Here is a 22,139-nt window from a genome sequence, read left to right on the forward strand (position 1 = left end):
GGGTGTGTGTTGTTGTGTGGAGAGGGTGTGTGTTGTTGTGTGTTGTTGTGTGGAGAGGGTGTGTGTTGTTGTGTGGAGAGGGTGTGTGTTGTTGTGTGTTGTTGTGTGGAGAGGGTGTGTGTTGTTGTGTGGAGACTGGAGAGGGTGTGTGTGTTGTTGTGTGGAGAGGGTGTGTGTTGTTGTGTGTTGTTGTGTGGAGAGGGTGTGTGTTGTTGTGTGTTGTTGTTGTTGTGTGTTGTTGTGTGGAGAGAGGGTGTGTGTTGTTGTGTGGAGAGGGTGTGTGTTGTTGTGTGGAGAGAGGGTGTGTGTTGTTGTGTGTTGTTGTGTGGAGAGGGTGTGTGTTGTTGTGTGTGTTGTTGTGTGGAGAGGGTGTGTTGTTGTGTGTTGTTGTGTGTGTTGTTGTGTGGAGAGAGGGTGTGTGTTGTTGTGTATTGTTGTGTGGAGAGGGTATGTGTTGTTGTGTGGAGAGGGTGTGTGTTGTTGTGTGGAGAGGGTGTGTGTTGTTGTGGGCATAGATATATATAGAACATATATCTATGGTTGTGGGGGTGAGCTGAGTGACAACCGGAACCGGAAGCTGGTCCGTCCGCTCTCTGGTCCGGGCGGTGCTCCTGAAGTGTGACCTTATGATCGAGTCACCGAGAAGCAGCAGCAGCCTCTTCTAACCGCCACACTGTCGTATTGTAATAATAACTATTATCACTCCGTGTGGAGCTAGTAAGGTGAGCTTAGGCGTAACATAAGTTTATATATGACTATTTCCATTTCGAGTTACTGTGCTGCGAAGTGGTTTCACATGTTAATAGCTTAGCTTGCTAACGTTAGCTATCTGACGTTTTGCTCATTTTAACCGGCTAGTTAATAATAATGTCACTAACTAACTAACTGACGCTAACCGCAGATCATTAACACGGTAACGTTAGTATATACTTTCTCTTTTAGACCCTTTTTGTATCACAAACAGTACTGTATATTTGTAGATCTGGTATGTCATAAATGTATAGATGTAGCAGTACTGTCTATCTGTATGTCATATTATGTCATGATGAATTGAAAATGCGGGACCCTGATATAAACAAGACGAAAGTATTTCTCTAGTCTGCATCCCCTCAAGTGTGTATTGAATTTTCAATCAATCAAGCTATCTGGCTTGAGCATGGTTAATTGAAAGTCAGCTGGCATACAGATTACAGATCACATGAGTATTTGCTTTGTCAGGGATAGAAACGAAAAGCCAAGACTTAACAGCGTAAACAAGGTTTGTTTGGGTGTCATCATGACATGTTGGAAGCACTACCGTTACCTGACACCGTGTGGCTGTTTATCTCTGTTTGGCAGCATTACTATCAACACTAGTACTAGGGAGCTGATCGATTTCACTAGATGTTAATTATTAGTGTTCTCTGTGTGGCTTGTAGCTTGTATTTGGGTGAAAGGGCATTAGTTGGCTCATCGGCCCATGTCGGCTCAATGCACTTTAACCTACTTAATTTAAGTAATCCCATTACAGATGACTGAGTGTTGACTTTAATTTGCCTGAGCCTGTGTGGTCATTTTTTGTCAGCGACTTCCATGTCGGAGTCTGACCGAGATAACGGACAGGTCATCTTAACGTTGCATTCCACTGTAGTATATAACGATGCTCCCTCTGTGCTTTGAATAGACATCCTGGAAGGATTGGCTTTTCAAACTGAACAGCTGACTCTGCGTGACTAGTACTATGCTGAAATGACAAACATGGGGTTTCTAATGCTCACGCTAATGCATTCAATGGGGCGACAGACAGTGGCTCAGGAGGTAGAGCAGTCATCTGGTAATCCGGAGGTTCCCGGTTCAATTCCCACTCCCCCCGTGGAGCATGTCGAAGTGTCCTTGAGCAAGACACTTAACCTAACTGCTCCTGATCACTCACTATGAATTGAAAATGAGGGACCCTGATGTAAACAAGACAAACGTCTTTCTCTGGTCTGCATCCTCTTAACAATTGTGTGTATTGAGCCGTACTGTATTGTACCCATTCTGCAATCTGTTAAATAAAGTTTTCATTCATTCATTCTGATGAGCAGGTTGGCACCTTGCATGGTTGCCTCCGCCATCGGTGTGTGAGTGAATGGGTAAAAAAAAGAAGAAGAAGCGAGGAACAAAATTGTAAAGTGCTTTGGATAAAAGCTGCTATATAAATGCACCATTTACCTTTTTTGGAAATTTTTATTTATAAACGTGAAACTTGTCCCCTAACTGTATATCTCCCTGTGTGTCTCCGCAGCCCGTACAGAATGCCCGGATCGGTCCCCGCCAACGGCATGGCCACGTGGCCCGCGGACGTCGGCATCATCGCCATGGAGATCTACTTCCCCTCGCAGTATGTGGACCAGGCGGAGCTGGAGCAGTACGACGGCGCGTCGGCGGGCAAGTACACGGTGGGTCTGGGGCAGGCGCGCATGGGCTTCTGCTCGGACCGCGAGGACATCAACTCGCTGTGCCTGACCGCGGTCCAGAGGCTGATGGAGCGGAACCGCCTGGCCTACGGCAGCGTCGGCAGGCTGGAGGTGGGCACGGAGACCATCATCGACAAGTCCAAGTCCGTCAAGACCGTCGTCATGCAGCTGTTCGAGGACTCCGGCAACACCGACGTGGAGGGCGTCGACACCACGAACGCCTGCTACGGGGGCACCGCCGCGGTCTTCAACGCCGTCAACTGGGTGGAGTCCAGCTCTTGGGACGGTAAGATTGGTGGTGGGGGCGGGGCTTTCGCCACAGCATTTATTCATGATGAAACTAGAATGTGTGTGTGAGATAAATGTCCTCTTGGTTCTCAGGCTGAATAACTGAATGAATAACTCTTATTTGACTGTTGAAATACATATCAAGTTGCAGACATTACACCCATTAGAGTCATGGAGGATATGAACACAAAGAGTCATTACATCCATTAGAGTCATGGAGGATATGAACACAAAGAGGCATTACACCCATTAGAGTCATGGAGGATGTGAACACAAAGAGGCATTACACCCATTAGAGTCATGGAGGATGTGAACACAAAGAGGCATTACACCCATTAGAGTCATGGAGGATATGAACACAAAGAGTCATTACACCCATTAGAGTCATGGAGGATATGAACACAAAGAGTCATTACACCCATTAGAGTCATGGAGGATATGAACACAAAGAGGCATTACACCCATTAGAGTCATGGAGGATATGAACACAAAGACGTCAAATGCTTATTCCAATGGAACTGATGTCACTGACAACGGGATGGAACGTTTACCTTCACTCTGCCCTCTCATCCTAATGTCCCCTACCCGCAGGTCGCTACGCCCTGGTGGTGGCAGGAGACATTGCGGTCTACGCCACAGGAAGTGCCCGGCCGACGGGGGGCGTGGGCGCGGTGGCCATGCTGATCGGCCCCAACGCCCCTCTGACCTTTGACCGAGGTGAGTCGGTAGCAGTCCCTCGTTTACCATAGAGAGCTCTTTAACGACAAGACTCTGCTGTCTGTCGTCTGCTTGATGAAGCCGGGGCTGCGTCCTGTTTTACCAAGAGTGTGAGGGAACGGAACATCGCAGAAATTAAACAATTCTTGCACTAAGTCTACTATAGATGGATAGATAGATAGATAGATAGATAGATAGATAGATAGATAGATAGATAGATAGATAGATAAGCATGGGAAAAGCAGCAGTCTTATTTTAGATGATGTCTTTCTAAAAGAAAGTGTAGCTGATTCTTTTTCTCATACGCACTTGTCCACTTCCCCTTTCCCCCCCCTGCTTTTAATTGAAGAGAAAAAACATCCATAAGAGGTTGACAAATAGAGTAGGTCAAAGGTCATATAACAAAGTTGTGTTGACATCTAGTCTGCGTTTCCAGACATGGGTGAAGAGAAGTGGAACAGTTGCCACACCGCTGTCTTGTGACCCCTGAGTAGCCTGTGTTGTTGTATCAATGCTCTATGTTTTCCTCTGTATCCTCTCTTTACTGAAGGGGAGAGTTCCAGTATAGTCTGCTTCTTTATTGCTTCTGAATGAGTTCAGAATTGATAAAGTTAAAGAAATGGTTTGATAGAAATAAGTTGTCTCTCAATGTACCCTTCCTGATGACTTGTCATACAGAACTTGTAAGTCGCTTTGGATAAAAGCGTCAGCTAAATTACTAAATGTAAATGTATGTAAATGTGATGAACAAAACTAAATGTATGGTATTTGGTGGTGTTCCTACCGACTGTGAAATTAGACTGAATTTAAATGGAACTGAAATTGAATGAGAAACAAAATTCTTAGGTGTGACTATAGATCACAAACTCTGTTGAAAGCCAATGTGCTGGGTTCAAGCCCAGCTCTCTGTACAAAACAAGGGAGCTGTTGAATCAGAAATCTTTGCATATATTGTATTTTTCACTTGTTGTGCCATACATGTCATATTGTGTTGAGGTCTGGGGAAATGTATATAAAAACAAATATAGATCCTATTATTAAACTACAGAAAATATCTATTAGAATAATAAACAAAGCTAGTTACCTTGAATCGACAAATCCATTATTCATAAAGTCCTGCACATTAAAATAATATATAATAATATATGGTGTACATAAAAACCCTGGAAATAATTTTTCGTGCTAAGAGTAAAATCCTACCAGTTTGTATTCAATGTCTCTTTAAACCAAGAGAAGGAAAGTATAATTTAAGAGGGTTATGTATTCTTAAAACATGTAAAAAAGAAAAAAAAAGTAAGAACTAATGTAAAAGCTAGATGTGTTTCAATTTTGGGAGTTAAACTATGGAATAGCCTTAGTGACGGGTTGAAGTTGTGTACTTCTCAAGGGAGATTTAAAAAAGCCTTAAAAAATGTAATAATCCAGGAGTACAGTTTTGAGTAAAACACCAACAAAAATCCTAAAATATATCTTGCAGCATATTTTAATTCTTTTTTTTAAATATTAAAATATATTTAGCTTTAAGAATTGTAAAGGATAAGGGCGGCTAAGTGGCGCAGTGGGCAAGGCGCTCGCCACTAACGCAGGAGATGCTGGGTTCAAGCCCAGCTCTCGGTGTTGCTTCCGGCTTGGCTGGTCGTTCATACTAATACAATTGGCAGTGTTAGGGGTGGGAAAACCGGTGGGTGGGGATCGGACGTTGTGGACAGCGACTCCTACAGGTCGGTTGGTGCGCCTGCGCACTAGAATCAGGAAGCATCGGGGGCAGCGTGAGCCTCCCACGCGTTACTCCTCGCCGCTGAGAGATCGCGCTGTACAGGTGAAAAGATGCGACAGCTGCCTCCTCGTGTACCGGAGGGGACACGTGATGCAAGGCTTGGTCCACATTGCAGCCGACCAGTGGGAGGCATGGTCTAACAACGTTCGAGACAGGGGAGGGTAGAATTGGATAATACGAAATTGGGATGGGAGAAAAAATAGAAACATGGGGAGAAAAAGTAGATAAAAAAAAATATTGTAATGGATAGGCAAAAATAAGCATGTGCTTCAGCCTATTCCTTTTTTTGGTCATTGGGTTTGGATTTTGTGTGTGAGCTTACTTTGAAGAATGTGTACATTTGTGATTTTTGTAGGTCCACACAAGTGTGTTTTTGATTTGTTGTAAACAAAGACTGAAAATAAACTTCATTCATTCAGTTCCAAATATAGACCCACATGAGCTGCTAAATATAATTTTCAGCTCCGAAAACCACTAGATGACGAAGGTTGCCACCTAAGTAGGGCCAGGCCATACGGAAGAAATCAATATCATGATATTCACAAGGACCTTTCTTTCAATATCGATAAGATATTCCTTTATCGATCTCCTTGGGGGAAATTCAGGTGTCATAGCAGCATGGCGGAGGGGGGAGGGGAGGTACTGATATGGGCAGGGTAATAGTAGAAGACATAAATATAGGCAATACAATTATTGTAAAGATAAAAATAAGCAGTGTAAACAATATAATTAACTGAATATAGAATATGAGCAAGTAAACGGTGTAACCAAAGGTGCAGATGATGGTCTGTAATCTGTATGTCCTATCAGTTATATTATACGTTACACTTAGAATCTGAATATATACTATGAGTAAGTAAAGTATATATGAGTAAGTATATATCAAAATATATATATCACAATACTTGCTCACGTATCAGAAATCACAGGTGTTATTGTTACCCCTCAGACAGGTTTGTTGGAAACGGCCAAAATGAGCTTCTCCTCCGCTATCGATTGGTTTGTCTTGCTGTCGATTTCTCTTTAGATACCTCCGATTTGTGATCCCTCCCCTCGGTCGATTTGATTGGTCCGTCGACAAGAAGGTGACATTGGCTCACTCTCAGTTGAACAAGTTTTAACTTTAGCCGCGGAGTGCGCCGTCAATGTCACCTTCTTGGACCAATTCAGTAGTTTTGGAGGAGACGCGCGCCTGTCACAACAAAACCATTAAACGGTAGTAAAAAGGTGCAGGCATGTTCAAAAAGGCGTCAAGTGTGATCACAGCCTAAAGCCCAGACTGCAATTGTCAAGTGAAACGAGGCGCTCTATGCTGTGATACTGACTGTAGATGTGAACGCCTGTCTGCCGCAGGTCTGCGGGGAACCCACATGAAGCACGCCTACGACTTCTACAAGCCGGACATGGTGTCCGAGTATCCCGTGGTGGACGGCAAGCTGTCCATCGAGTGCTACCTGAGCGCCCTGGACCGCTGCTACTCCGTGTACCGCAGCAAGATCCACGCGCAGTGGCAGAGAGGTGAGGGACCTGTCAATCATGCAGGGAGGGGGAGGGACCTGTCCATCATACAGGGAAGGGGAGGGACCTGTCCATCATGCAGGGAGGGGAGGGACCTGTCCATCATACAGGGAGGGGGAGGGAGGGACCTGTCCATCATAGAGGGAGGGGAGGGACCTGTCCATCATGCAGGGAGGGGGAGGGACCTGTCCATCATACAGGGAGGGGGAGGGACCTGTCCATCATGCAGGGAGGGGAGGGACCTGTCCATCATACAGGGAGGGGGAGGGACCTGTCAATCATGCAGGGAGGGGGAGGGACCTGTCCATCATACAGGGAGGGGGAGGGACCTGTCCATCATACAGGGAGGGGGAGGGACCTGTCAATCATACAGGGAGGGGGCGGGACCTGTCCATCATACAGGGAGGGGAGGGACCTGTCCATCATACAGGGAGGGGGAGGGACCTGTCCATCGTACAGGGAGGGGGAGGGACCTGTCCATCGTACAGGGAGGGGAGGGACCTGTCCATCATACAGGGAGGGGGAGGGACCTGTCCACCATACAGGGAGGGGAGGGACCTGTCCATCATACAGGGAGGGGGAGGGACCTGTCAATCATGCAGGGAGGGGGAGGGACCTGTCCATCATACAGGGAGGGGGAGGGACTTGTCCATCATGCAGGGAGGGGAGGGACCTGTCCACCATACAGGGAGGGGGAGGGACCTGTCCATCATACAGGGAGGGGGCGCGACCTGTCCATCATACAGGGAGGGGGAGGGACCTGTCCATCGTACAGGGAGGGGAGGGACCTGTCCATCATGCAGGGAGGGGGAGGGACCTGTCCATCATGCAGGGAGGGGAGGGACCTGTCCATCATGCAGGGAGGGGGAGGGACCTGTCCATCATGCAGGGAGGGGGAGGGACCTGTCCATCATGCAGGGAGGGGGCGGGACCTGTCCATCATGCAGGGAGGGGAGGGACCTGTCCATCATGCAGGGAGGGGGAGGGACCTGTCCATCATACAGGGAGGGGGAGGGACCTGTCCATCATACAGGGAGGGGGAGGGACCTGTCCATCATACAGGGAGGGGGAGTGACCTGTCCATCATGCAGGGAGGGGGAGGGACCTGTCCATCATACAGGGAGGGGGAGTGACCTGTCCATCATGCAGGGAGGGGGAGGGACCTGTCCATCATACAGGGAGGGGGAGGGACCTGTCCATCATACAGGGAGGGGAGGTACAGAGACAGAGAGACACAGAGACACAGAGAGACACAGAGACACAGGCGACACAGAGACACAGAGACACAGGCGACACAGAGACACAGAGACACAGGCGACACAGAGACACAGGCGACACAGAGACACAGAGACACAGGCGACCAGTGGTGCAGTAATAAGGCCAAATGCCACGTGCACGCGCGCTCCCGCGCATACATGTCTCTCTCCTCTTTCATGAGGCGGAGCTGGGGACGAGACGGGCGGTCTTTTGTCACATAACACACGCCCAACACTCCACACGCACGCACGCACACACACACACACACACACAGTCTAGGTGATAAGTGCCGGCCGGGGTATACGGCGCGACAAGTAATTTGTGTCGTCGCGCCGTATAGGCACCCCGGCCGGCACTTATCACCTAGACTTTGCATAATAATAGGATGCGCGCACTTTTGCCTCAGTGACGTAGCCTAAACATCGTTTGACCGCGTATGCCCACCACTGCATACCTGCAGGCGACACAGAGACACAGAGACACAGAGACAGAGACACAGACACAGAGACACAGCGACACAGAGACAGAGAGACACAGAGACACAGCGACACAGAGACACAGGCGACACAGAGACACAGGCGACACAGAGACACAGGCGATACAGAGACACAGGCGACACAGAGACACAGGCGATACAGAGACACAGACGACACAGAGACACAGACGACACAGAGACACAGGCGACACAGAGACAGAGACACAGGCGAGACAGAGACACAGAGACACAGGCGACACAGAGATACAGAGACACAGTCGACACAGAGACACAGGCGATACAGAGACACAGGCGACACAGAGACACAGAGACACAGGTGATACAGAGACACAGGCGATACAGAGACACAGACACAGGCGATACAGAGACACAGTCGACACAGAGACACAGGCGACACAGGCGATACAGAGACAGACACAGAGACACACAGGCGACACAGAGACACAGGCGAGACAGAGACACAGGCGAAAGATTGTGATGACAAACCGGTTTATTGAAGAGCGTGAGCAGATGGGATCTTGATGTAACGAGCCAGGAGCAGATAGGATCTTGTCGTGACGAAGCATCTCTCTGTGGGTGAGGACGGCTGGTTTAACCTGTGCTACACTGATCACCTCCATGTAGGCCTGCCGCGATAAGCAATAAATCGATTAATTGCCGCGATAATTAAAATGAATGCAATGATTTTGACGGGCGCGATTAATTGCTATTTGCGCGTTTGTTTTAATGAGGCGGACCCAGTGCCCCTTGTCAGTCACTGTCCGTGTTGGGAGGCGGGCCGCTGGCTTTACTACAGAGCACAGCACAGGAGCTCCGTGGGGCTAACGTTACCCCTCATTGTGTCTATTCTACTAGCATTAACGTTACTCATACAAACAGAGTAAACACAGTTTTCAATCAATCAATCAATAACAACATTAACGAGACCCTCGTTGTGTCTATTCTGCTAACGCTAACGTTACCTCTCATTGTGTCTATTCTACAAGCGTTAACGTTAGCTAGGCTGTCTATGCTAACGTTAACGAGCATTAGGCTAACAAGCTGTAACGTTACCAGTCGCGTCTATTTGCTAACGTTAGCATTAGGTAATAACCGGTTTAAAATGGATGGTGATTACCTCACGTTGTGTCTATTCTACTAGCATTAACGTTACTCATACAAACAATCAATAGCGAGTTATATTGATCACGCTATGTACGATAGCCATGCTAAAACGCTAGCACAACATTAGCACCTAACCTAACAACAAGCCTTAACAAGTCAGCGATCTTTTTGCGAGACTAAACTCTCCGCTCGGTGGCAAATTGTGTTGATGTCGGTTTTGTTTAATCAATAAATGAGGCAGAATACACAGTGACTGTATCCTTTGTTTATTGCACTTGTGCCTGCTGCAAACATAATGATTATGAAATCCTAGAGACGCGTCTCTATTCAGTGGTCTGCAGTGTTTCACGTGACTTTTCTGGTACCCAAAAAGTACCTGATAATCACAACAATACTTCCGGTCCGGTCGGTGGGCTTCAAAATAAAAGTCTTAAACACCGGAAAAGACGGGCGGTGGGCTTCAAAATAAAAGTTTTGGGAAATAAATGTCTCCAAAAAAAAATTCTCTAACCGGTCGCAATAATATCGCTTATCGCGATATTTTCGGGGGCAATTAATCGCCCAGCAAAATGTGTAATCGTGGCAGGCCTACCTCCATGTCTGCCACACCCACTGATCCCAGGTCTGATTTAGCTTGACCCAGCTATCCCCACATCACAGAGATATCATCCTGTGTAGTGGTCTGCAAGGGCCTTGAAATAAAGCCCGAGCTCTGCCCGAGCCCTGCCCGAGCCCGTGAACTTCAGGCCCTGCCCGAAAATAAGCCCGACTGTAAATAATATTTTAAGCCCTAGCCCGCCTGAAAACCCGAACAAAATTATTATTATTATTATTAAAATATAATTTTTTTTGTATTTGTTTTAAATATTCGAAACACGGTTTTATATGAACGTAATAAATAAACAAAACTAAGAAGCATTTACATAGCCTGTTTCGCTCTTATTTCGCTTATAGACTGACTCACACATCAGCCTCGTAAAACGTATTGAAGGCTATAGAATCTTCTTTGACACACACACACACGACACACAATAGCCTACTCAGTCACAGAAAACAGAAATCAGATTTCGAGCAGAGCAAAAGCAACATATTGAAAAGCACAACAAAACAGGTAGCGACCCAGCAAATAATAAACATCACTCACCACGACGTCAGCAACGCGTTGAACACCGTTAACAAAACTTCGCCAAGGCTACATACATCCCAAGAACAAATTAAAACGTTCGCCAACTGGCTATATTCCAACACAACCAATCGAGTTGAACTTGTCCCCTGAGTTCTCCCTGCGCGCTGCGGTAATTACATCCAAATGTTTCTCTGGCGCAAAAGAGAAAACGAATCTTAAGGAAAACGAAGGTTATCCTATAACCCTAGTTATATAAAAAAAAAAAAAAAAAAAAAAAACTGCGGTGCCCGGGCCCAGCCGAGCCCGAATTATTTATAAAAAAAAAAGCCCTACCCAGCCCGAACCCGCCGGGCCGGGCCCCGTCGGGCCTGGGCAAGGTTGCAGTGCACTAATCCTGTGCAGTTAAATGAACCTTTTCTACAGTCAATATTTTCAATTCAGTCGCATTATAGAGGAATAGTTGAATGCACACACACACTCACACACACAGAGACACACACACACTGGAATATTCTAGAACGTTGTCATTTGTCGGCCTATTTATGAATAGTTTTCAAATAAACGCTAGATGATCGATAGTATATGTGTATGCATGCACGCTCGTGCCGCGCGCTGAAAATCGCTTCTCCTATTTCCTGACGGCGCACAGTGAAACAGCAATATCACATAATCGCATAAAAGCTTATATATCCGTGAAAACGAGTCTGATTATCCTTAGACTTGTAACATAGATTCCTTACCTGAGATCAGATGGTATCCAAATGGATTATTCCAATTCCTGATCGCCATTCGAAAAAATCGATATTTTTATTGGTTCACCGTGTATACAGTAAAACACATATTCCCCGCGGCTCCGAGGCTCCAGAGTGAACTCTGGTAGACCCCGGTTACATGAGTGAGAAGTAAAATGTGGAGTGCGGGTTTTTTTTTTCTCATTCATTTGCATTGAGTTCAATCCAAAAGGGTGAATTACCACCTGGGAGACGATAGGGGGCGCTTTTTTCACATCTGAGCGCCTGAGGTAGCTGAATTTCCAACAGTCGACTCTGTTGATGAAATATGATTTCAGATCGCTAAAATAAAAATAGAAAAAACGAATATTCTCGTGAGTGGGCATTCAACCCGGGGGGTAATAACACGAGAAAACTCGTGGGTGGCATTCAAAGTGTTAAAACACAGTGTCTTCTCCTCCGTCCCCACCAGAGGGCGTGGAGAGGCGCTTCAGCCTGGAGGACTTTGGCTTCATGGTGTTCCACTCTATAAAACAGTGTCTTCTCCTCCGTCCCCACCAGAGGGCGTGGAGAGGCGCTTCAGCCTGGAGGACTTTGGCTTCATGGTGTTCCACTCTATAAAACACTGTCTTCTCCTCCGTCCCCACCAGAGGGCGTGGAGAGGCGCTTCAGCCTGGAGGACTTTGGCTTCATGGTGTTCCACTCTCCCTACTGCAAGCTGGTGCAGAAGTCCTTTGCCAGACTGATGCTGAACGACTTCCTGGGCCACCCAAACCCGGACACCGAGACGGGCCCGTTCAGCGGCCTGCACGCCTTCAGGTACCGTGTGCTTTAACCCTCTCACTGCCACATGACAGCAGGTTAACCCCTTCACTGCCACACTACCAAACGGTTAACCCTTTTCACTGCCACATGACAGCAGGGTTAACCCTTTCACTTAGTGATGCACGATGTGAAAATTGTGGCCGATACCGATAACCGATATTAATATTGCTTTTCTGGCCGATACCGATATTTATATACCGGTATATATATTTTTTAATATCGGCCCTATTTTGACATCGGAACGATACCGATGTGTAAAAGAAAATTACCATATCGGCCGATATTATATTGGCGGCAGATATATCGTGCACCACTACTTTCACTGCCACACTACAGAAGGTTAACCCTTGTGGGCGGCTGGGTGGCGCAGCGGACTAAGCGCTCGTCACCAACGCGAGAGACACTGGTATCGAATCCGGCTGTCAGCGTTGCCTCCTGCTTGGCCGGTCGTCACACTGGCTCAATAGACCTATCGCTAAGCCACGCCCCCTTTGAAAACTCTGACACAGAGCCGACCGTGAATGACTCTCGTTGACGATGGCTGCAGGCAGCCCCTTTCCTGACTGTGATGCAAGCCTTGCTTCACAGTCACGAAAGGGGCTAGGCTGCTGGAGATTTACCACAGCAGGTAATAGACCTGTTTTTTTTAAAGATAACACAAATATTTCATCTAGAAGCACAGAGAGGGTTACAATATGCAGTGGAAAAGTACGTTCATGAGATACACATTTACCTTAGACCTCCATGGTGACGCAAGCATAGATCACTAGCTATAGATAACGTCTCAAGCATTACTTACAGTTGACTTGATTGAAGATTACAAGAACTATGACGATAATCCATGATTACTACTATTGCTGATACATTTAGTTTAGTGGTCCAACGCAGTATACGAGCTAGACCCGACAGTTGTGTCACTAGTCACTAGAATGAGGAAAAAAGTGAGAGCTGTCACTTGCCAACAATCCTCCATAAAGGGGTGAGATGTCAGAGAATGGTATGCTGCACATTCTAGTGAACATCAGGTCAAATGATTGATTACACCAACTATAAATGTATAGTGATAGAGACCAAAGTAAAAATACCTAATAATAAAATAGACCTAATAGGCGACAGTGGCTTGGGAGTAGAGCAGTCGTCTGGTAATCCGGAGGTTCCCGGTTTGATTCTCGCTCCTCCCGGGCGGCGTGTCGAAGTGTCTTTGAGCAAGACACTGATGAGCAGGTTGGCACCTTGCATGGTTGCCTCCACCGTCGGTGTGTGAATGTGTGAGTGAATGGGTAAGATGTGAGAAACAAATTGTAACGCGCTTTGGATAAAAGCGCTATATAAATACAGCCATTTACCATTTACCAAAATACCTGTAAATCACAGTAAATGGGTACAGGTCAGGACATAGCTTTTCTTATAACACTAAGTATAAGTTATATTTAATATAAATATAAATAAATGTATATACAACACATTCTCAAGATAGATCACTCTGATTAGAAAAGAAAACCCACAACTAAAGTGTACATAAATAGCCACCATTTTTAATATATACAATAAATATACATGGATTTACAGTTACACAAATGGATGTACGATATAAACTGGAATAGCGAACAATATCATGTGTTGTTGTGATACATCTATGGTAATTTAACATTATATTCTTCTATTACCTCCATTATGGATTAATAGCCTGGTCTGTTGACATTTGCAATATCAGCAACTGTTGATGAAGATTAAGTACTTTAACATTGTAAACCAGCAATCTGAGGAACACAGAGCAGCATAACTGGACCACTTTAACAACCTTCAGGTCAATCGAGGGTTGAATGCACTGAAATACAAGAACACCCTATAGAATATGTACTGTACTTTTACTTTAGAAACTTAATACAGTACTGTAGTGATTGTAATGGTACATAATTCACCCACAGGCCTATTGTTAGGAACATTCTAGAAAATTAGTGCCGCCCGAACATTCTGGAACGTGTGTGATGATGTCATGGCAGTACATTCTAGAACCTTAGTCCTGCCCGATCATTCTGGAACGTTGGTGATGATGTCATAGTAGAACCTTCTAGAACCTCTAACATTCCTATTTAAGCATTCTGTTTAGCTTTCTAGTAATGTCCACCTTCCATTGGGGGAGCATGGTGCCCACAGGCCGGCACTCCTCATCTGGAGTAAGAGGGGAGGAGAGAGGGGTGATGGATAAGGAGAGAGGGGTGATGGATAAGGGGAGAGGGATGAAGGGGAGAGGCAGTAACATCTCCAGCACACCTCATTCTGTGAAAAAAACACAAAAAGCTGAGTATTAGCTAAGCATAGACAGATAATAATAATAGTTCATTTATGGAGCATCTTTCATACATAAAATGCAGCTCAAAGTGGATTTTATTGACAACAAACATAACAACTTTGACACATCAACATTTGTGTTTGCCTTGTCAGGGATAAAACGAAAAGTCCAGGACTTATTTACATCGTTGTCCCTTGTTGTTACTGGTTTCAAGTGGCACTATGGCATCGAGCATTCTTAGTGCATGTAGTAGTATTCATGTTATTAGTATTCTGTTGTCTGTTAGCCAGTTCTTTATACTATCAATGGTGGTCACTACATTACATCTATAACTATAACTGTCCTTGTTGGTCATCATTTCCACTGTTATGCACCTGGCTTGCGGTAACGTTGCTGACGTTATGATGCAGAAAGCTATACAGAAGGCTCACGTTATGATGCAGAAAGCTAACCTTATGATACAGAAGGCTCACGTTATGATGCAGAAAGCTAACCTTATGATGCAGAAATATCTGCGGTATCGTTACATGTTGGCAGCTAACGTTAGCTAGCTGCTAACGTTAGCTAACTGGGCTGTATATACGAGAGCTAGTTCGCAGTCAAAGTCAAACGTTAGCAAACTAATAGTTTGGTCTACGTTTCTAATACATGCCGTCAAATATTATGTCTTTATGAATTGACCTTACCTTTGAGCAAACATGGTCGACGACACAACATAATCCATCGCTTGCATTTCTCTAGTTTTCGTTTGGGCTTCGGGAAAGGTATGAAATATACTCCTCCATCCAGTCTTTCAGGGTACCTGGTGTCCGAATTACAGGTACCCCACGCACAGCGTTTCACCATCGGATATTAGGTAGATAATAACATATAAACTGAACTCTTACACAGTGGTTTTGATCACAGCCGTCTGGTTTGATGCAGCCCACAAATGGCTTTTCTGGTGTTGACAGAGTTTTCTGCAGCGAAGGTTTTGCTGTGATATGATTGGACAAATTCTATTTTGGGGCGTGGTTTAGCAACAGGTCTATTGGCAGAGTCAGCGGGAGGGAAGCCAGTGGAGTGGTATTCTGGTCGTTGTAAACAGCGACTCCTACAGGTCGGTCAGGGCGATCAGTTTTGTGTATTCCAGTAAATGGCTATTCCCGCGGATTTTTCTGGAATCACTAGAAATCTTCAAAACTATACTCCTATTCAAAACGGTATAAAACGGAAATGTACTGATGAAAAAACAATCTGTTTCATACATGTTGACTGCAAGCAAGTCATTGATAAGCGACGGGCGTATTAGGCACATAGCCATAATTTAAGATATAGTTTATGCATTTACAAATGTGCTCGCCCTCTCATTGACTAAAGCGCTGGCACTCAAGCGATAAATAGCGCACCCCCTGCTGGCAATCAAAGTGTTAACAGTGCTGCTCTCTCTCTCCTCCCACCAGGGAGGTGAAGCCAGAGGAGACCTACTTCGACCGGGACGTGGAGAAGGCCTTCATGAAGGCCAGCGCCGAGCTGTTTGAGCAGAAGACCAAGGACTCCCTGCTGGTCTCCAACCAGAACGGCAACATGTACACGCCCTCCGTCTACGGCTGTCTGGCCTCCGTGCTCGCACAGTACGTTAACCCTTTCACTACCACACTACAGAAGGTTAACCCTTTCACTACCACACTACAGAATGTTAACCCTCTCACTACCACACCACACAGGGTTAACCCTTTGACTACCACACCAGGCTAGACCCAGGCAACTACCGCCCTGTTTCTATTCTCACCTCCATCTCGAAAGTCATGGAAAAAATAGTCTACGAACAGGTCGAAAAGTACCTAGCGGAAAAAAATCTAATCTACGAATTCCAATCTGGCTTCAGAACATCCCACTCCACTGACACATGCCTTCTCTATTTGAATGACCACATCAAACAAGAGGTGGACGCAGGCAAATACTGCGGCATGGTCATGCTGGACCTACAAAAGGCCTTTGACACGGTCAATCACTCCATTCTGATTGACAAGCTAAAAGCAATTGGTTTTGATAGTCTATCAGTGAGCTGGATGCAATCCTACCTTGAGGGGAGGGAACAGATGGTGGAGGTAAACGGTACCCTATCCCCCCCCCTCACAGTGAGCTGTGGTGTTCCACAAGGAAGCATACTAGGACCGCTACTGTTCCTAATTTATGCAAATGACATGTCGTCAGCTTGTGACTGCAACTTGTTCCTGTTTGCGGACGACTCAGCCCTGCTGGTCTCTGACAAGAACAAGTTACAGGTTGAAAAAACCCTCAGCTCGGAACTAGGCAGAATCTGCATATGGCTCGCTGATAACAAACTATCATTACACATGGGCAAAACAGAGTCCATTCTCTTCGGTTCAAATAACAAACTCAGCAAGACCGACGGCTTCTCAGTTACAGTGGGTGACAATATTGTCACAAGGAAAGATGAAATTACCTACCTGGGTTCCATCCTAGAGGCTAATCTCTCCTGTGACAAAATGGCATCCAATGTAATAAAAAAAGTCAACCAACGAACTCGATTCCTGTACCGGATCTCCTCTCTGGTAAACAAGAATACCCTGAAGACTCTGGCAGGAGCACTCATTCAGGGGTACTACGACTATGCTTGCACCTCATGGTACCAAAGCACCTCAAAGGCGCTAAAAACAAAATTACAAACATCTCAAAACAAACTGGTCAGACTACTGCTTGACCTTACTCCTAGAACCCACCTCACCCCTGCCCACTTTGACAACCTAGGATGGCTTAGAGTAGACGACAGAGTACAGCAACTTGCAATGGGCCTGGTCTACAAGATACACTACACGACCAAGGTACCCATGTACATGGCAAAATACTTCCCAAAGGTCAGTGAATACCACGATCACAACACCAGAGGGAGCTCCACAAATCATGTTAAACCCAGATTCGGCTCAAATAAGGGACTAAACACGTTTTGCAATTATGCCACATCAATGTGGAACGCCCTACCCAAAGCTGTAAAGGAATGTGGATCACTACCCACTTTCAAAACCTCTCACAAGGGACACCTACGGGAGACTGCAATTCAACACTGGCCCCTGTAAATATCCTAACCCAACCCCCTCCAATGTACAGTCATTTACCTAGTATGGTTTTGTCAATAGTCCAATGTACAATTTTGTTTGGTTGTACAGTGTGCCCCCGCCCCCCCCCCCAACCACCTCCAATGTAAATTACCCAGTATGGTTGTCAATATCCCAATGTACCCAACCCCCCCCCCACCCAACCTCCTCCAATGTACAGTTTCTACGTCAAATGTATATACACCCTTTTCTTGACTCCTTCTGTATCACAAACAGTACTGTATTTGCAAATCTGGTATGTCATAAATGTATAGATGTAGCAGTACTGACTATCTGTATGTCATGTATGTCATATATGTCCTGATGAATTGAAAATGGGGGACCCTGATGTAAACAAGACGAAAGTCTTTCTCTGGTCTGCATCCCCTTAACAATTGTGTGTATTGAGCTGTACTGTATTGTACCCATTCTGCAATCTGTTAATAAAGTTTTCAATCAATCAATCAAAACCACAAAGGGGTTAACACTACCACACCACAAAGGGTTAACCCTCTCACTACCACACCACAAAGGGTTAACCCTCTCACTACCACACCACAAAGGGTTAACCCCTTTCACTGCCACACTACCAAATGGTTAACCCTCTCACTACCACACTACAGACGGTTAACCCTTTCACTACCACACGACAAAGGGTTAACCTTTCACTACCACAATACAGCAGGTTAACACTTTCACTACCACACTACCAAATGGTTAACCCTTTCACTACCACACTACCAAATGGTTAACCCTGTCACCAGGGGTGCAGTCGTGCACACACACGGTTACACGGCGTGTTATTAGTAGTCACTCAGGGCAGAAGTGCGCGCAATGATAAGTACCCGGCCGTTGTAGAAAGCTACCCGGCCGGCGGCCGGCACTTCTCACCTAGACTTTGCATAATAATAGGAACCTACGAGAAGGTGGGGGGCTGCTTGATCTCCATTGTTATGCATAATAATCATCTGTTCTGTGCGCAACTGAGGGAACATGTATGCGCGTGCACGTGGCGTGTAACCAGTTCCCATATTACGACTGCACCACTGCCTGTCACTACCAAATGGTTAACCCTTTCACTACCACACTGCCAAATGATTAACCCTTTCACTACCACAATACAGCAGGTTAACCCTTTCACTACCACACTACAGCAGGTTAACACTTTCACTACCACACGACAAAGGGTTAACCTTTCACTACCACACTACAGCAGGTTAACACTTTCACTACCACACTACAGCAGGTTAACCTTTCACTACCACACTACAGCAGGTTAACACTTTCACTACCACACTACAGCAGGTTAACACTTTCACTACCACACTACAGCAGGTTAACACGTTCACTACCACACTACAGCAGGTTAACACTTTCACTACCACACTACAGCAGGTTAACACTTTCACTACCACACTACAGCAGGTTAACCTTTCACTACCACACTACAGCAGGTTAACACTTTCACTACCACACTACAGCAGGTTAACACTTTCACTACCACACTACAGCAGGTTAACACTTTCACTACCACACTACAGCAGGTTAACACTTTCACTACCACAATACAGCAGGTTAACACTTTCACTACCACACTACAGCAGGTTAACACTTTCACTACCACACTACAGCAGGTTAACACTTTCACTACCACACTACAGCAGGTTAACACTTTCACTACCACACTACAGAAGGTTAACTCAAATTAAATGAAATGAAATGCTTGGTTCCGTATGAGCCTCCTGAGATTGTGCTTCATACAGTAAAAAAAAGTTAAAATAATGAAAACCAAACACTATACAAAATATACAATATACAAAACTAAAGTACAACATGCAACAAATGAGGTAGAGATGTAGTCCAAATATTTTAGTAATAAAAATAGAGTATGGTGTACTGTAGTGTTAAAAAGTGTATTTAATTTTATTTAATTTAAACTCTGAGGTTACCCTCATTTACAGCGACCACAAGCTTACAGAACAAGACATAGTTTATCAGCAACTTCATACATATAGACACAACAAATAAGAATAAACAATAAAAAATATCAGCTAAGACAGTTACAAGTCAGTGGTCGGAGATCATACTTTTAAATGCAGCAAGAGAAGAACCTTCAGCTTCAGAGTCAGTCGGAGGACATTCTAGGTGTTGGAAGCATCAGAGGAAAAAGCCCTTTTTCTAGTTCAGATCAAACTAGAGGAACCCTAAGAACCAGCCAGTCATGTGCACGTGTAGAATAGGTTCCAAGATTCCATCTAAATAGATTTGACAATACAATCTCAATGGCGCCATCTGGTGGTAAGATGTGTGTAGGATGGGAATATAATGACCATTTTCCACTGTAAGAAGTTGCTGTGATGAACCAGGCTGAAGCTCAGGGGTTGACTGTTTCCATGGTGAACAGGAAGGTTCTGGTTCTCAGAACTACGTTTAGGAGCGGCTCAGGAGGTGCTACTAAATGTTCCAGGAACACTTGGGAGCTAGCAGCGCTCTTGATTGTGATTGGTTAAGAAATGTGGCGACACGTCCATAGATGACTAACTGGGTGAACGTTGGGTGAAAGTTCATCCCGAAATATCTCATAGTCGCAAAAGAGTGAACAACTACAAAGAACAGGATTCTAGGAATAACAAGAGCCTCACGTGGACGCTTCACCAACTTTTACTGTTCTCCAACTAGAGTGCAAAAAGAAACGAGAACCCACCTCAGAACTCTCAGAGGTTCTGAACGGTTCCTTTTAGAGCCGACTTGAGGAGGGTTTTATTTGAGAAAATTCAATTTGTAAATCCGGATTTGTTTTGGCAGTCTGAGAGTTGTATGTTGAGTTGGTTTTTTGTCGAGGAGATTTTCAGTTTTGCAGGATTTTTGGAGAAAGCGTGGCACTTGAGACAAAACACATTATATCCTATATAATCTGATGTGAATTACTCTTTGTTTCTTTGAAGTACATTGTTTACAGCTTGTTATGTTTTATTTTTTGTAGCCATCTTGGTCTATATACTTATTGTTAAGTATAATATATACTTATTGTTTATGTGCCTTTAAGCCCATATGGGCTGGACAATACAAAATAAAATAAAACATCAATAAATATAGAAAGTTCCTCACATTCCTTTTGACAATGAAAAAGAGGTGATATTGTGTTGAAGGTCATGAGATGGTGTCTGTCTGACTGTAATGAGGTGGTGTTTGTCTGACTGTAATGAGGTGGTGTCTGTCTGACTGTAATGAGGTGGTGTATGTATGTCTGACTGTAATGAGGTGGTGTTTGTCTGACTGTAATGAGGTGGTGTCTGTCTGACTGTAATGAGGTGGTGTATGTCTGTCTGACTGTAATGAGGTGGTGTCTGTCTGACTGTAATGAGGTGGTGTCTGTCTGACTGTAATGAGGTGGTGTCTGTCTGACTGTAATGAGGTGGTGTATGTCTGTCTGACTGTAATGAGGTGGTGTCTGTCTGACTGTAATGAGGTGGTGTATGTCTGTCTGACTGTAATGAGGTGGTGTTTGTCTGACTGTAATGAGGTGGTGTATGTCTGTCTGACTGTAATGAGGTGGTGTTTGTCTGACTGTAATGAGGTGGTGTCTGTCTGACTGTAATGAGGTGGTGTATGTCTGTCTGACTGTAATGAGGTGGTGTATGTCTGTCTGACTGTAATGAGGTGGTGTATGTCTGTCTGACTGTAATGAGGTGGTGTCTGTCTGACTGTAATGAGGTGGTGTCTGTCTGACTGTAATGAGGTGGTGTCTGTCTGACTGTAATGAGGTGGTGTATGTCTGTCTGACTGTAATGAGGTGGTGTCTGTCTGACTGTAATGAGGTGGTGTCTGTCTGACTGACTGTAATGAGGTGGTGTATGTCTGACTGTAATGAGGTATGTCTGACTGTAATGAGGTGGTGTCTGTCTGACTGTAATGAGGTGGTGTCTGTCTGACTGACTGTAATGAGGTGGTGTATGTCTGACTGTAATGAGGTATGTCTGACTGTAATGAGGTATGTCTGACTGTAATGAGGTGGTGTGTGTCTTGACTGTAATGAGGTGGTGTATGTCTGACTGTAATGAGGTATGTGACTGTAATGAGGTATGTCTGACTGTAATGAGGTGGTGTATGTCTGACTGTAATGAGGTGGTGTATGTCTGACTAATGAGGTGGTGTATGTCTGACTGTAATGAGGTGGTGTATGTCTGACTGTAATGAGGTGGTGTATGTCTGACTGTAATGGTGTATGTCTGACTGTAATGAGGTGGTGTGTGTCTGACTGTAATGAGGTGGTGTGTGTCTGACTGTAATGAGGTGGTGTGTGTGACTGTAATGAGGTGGTGTGTGTCTGACTGTAATGAGGTGGTGTGTGTCTGACTGTATCTTGATATTGTGTTGAAGGTGATGAGGTGGTGTATGTCTGACTGTAATGAGGTGGTGTGTGTCTGACTAATGAGGTGGTGTGTGTCTGACTGTAATGAGGTGGTGTATG

The 22,139-nt window shown here is 45.2% G+C and overlaps 1 protein-coding gene across 1 annotated transcript in view; it reads left to right on the plus strand.

Annotated features, from left to right (window-relative positions):
* The first annotated feature begins 588 nt into the window (after window positions 1-588).
* The window catches only part of hmgcs1 (3-hydroxy-3-methylglutaryl-CoA synthase 1 (soluble)), a 28,923-nt gene continuing 7,372 nt past the window's right edge, over window positions 589-22,139 (plus strand). The window contains 6 exon segments of the mRNA XM_084326126.1: window positions 589-722; window positions 2,267-2,724; window positions 3,318-3,443; window positions 6,574-6,738; window positions 12,103-12,271; window positions 16,013-16,183. Of these exon segments, the coding sequence (XP_084182252.1) occupies window positions 2,277-2,724; window positions 3,318-3,443; window positions 6,574-6,738; window positions 12,103-12,271; window positions 16,013-16,183 (1,079 nt within the window). The 5' untranslated portion in view covers window positions 589-722; window positions 2,267-2,276.

This window comes from Notolepis coatsorum (assembly GCF_963971535.1).
Source record: "Notolepis coatsorum genome assembly, chromosome: 12".
In the NCBI taxonomy this organism is placed as follows: Eukaryota; Metazoa; Chordata; class Actinopteri; order Aulopiformes; family Paralepididae; genus Notolepis; species Notolepis coatsorum.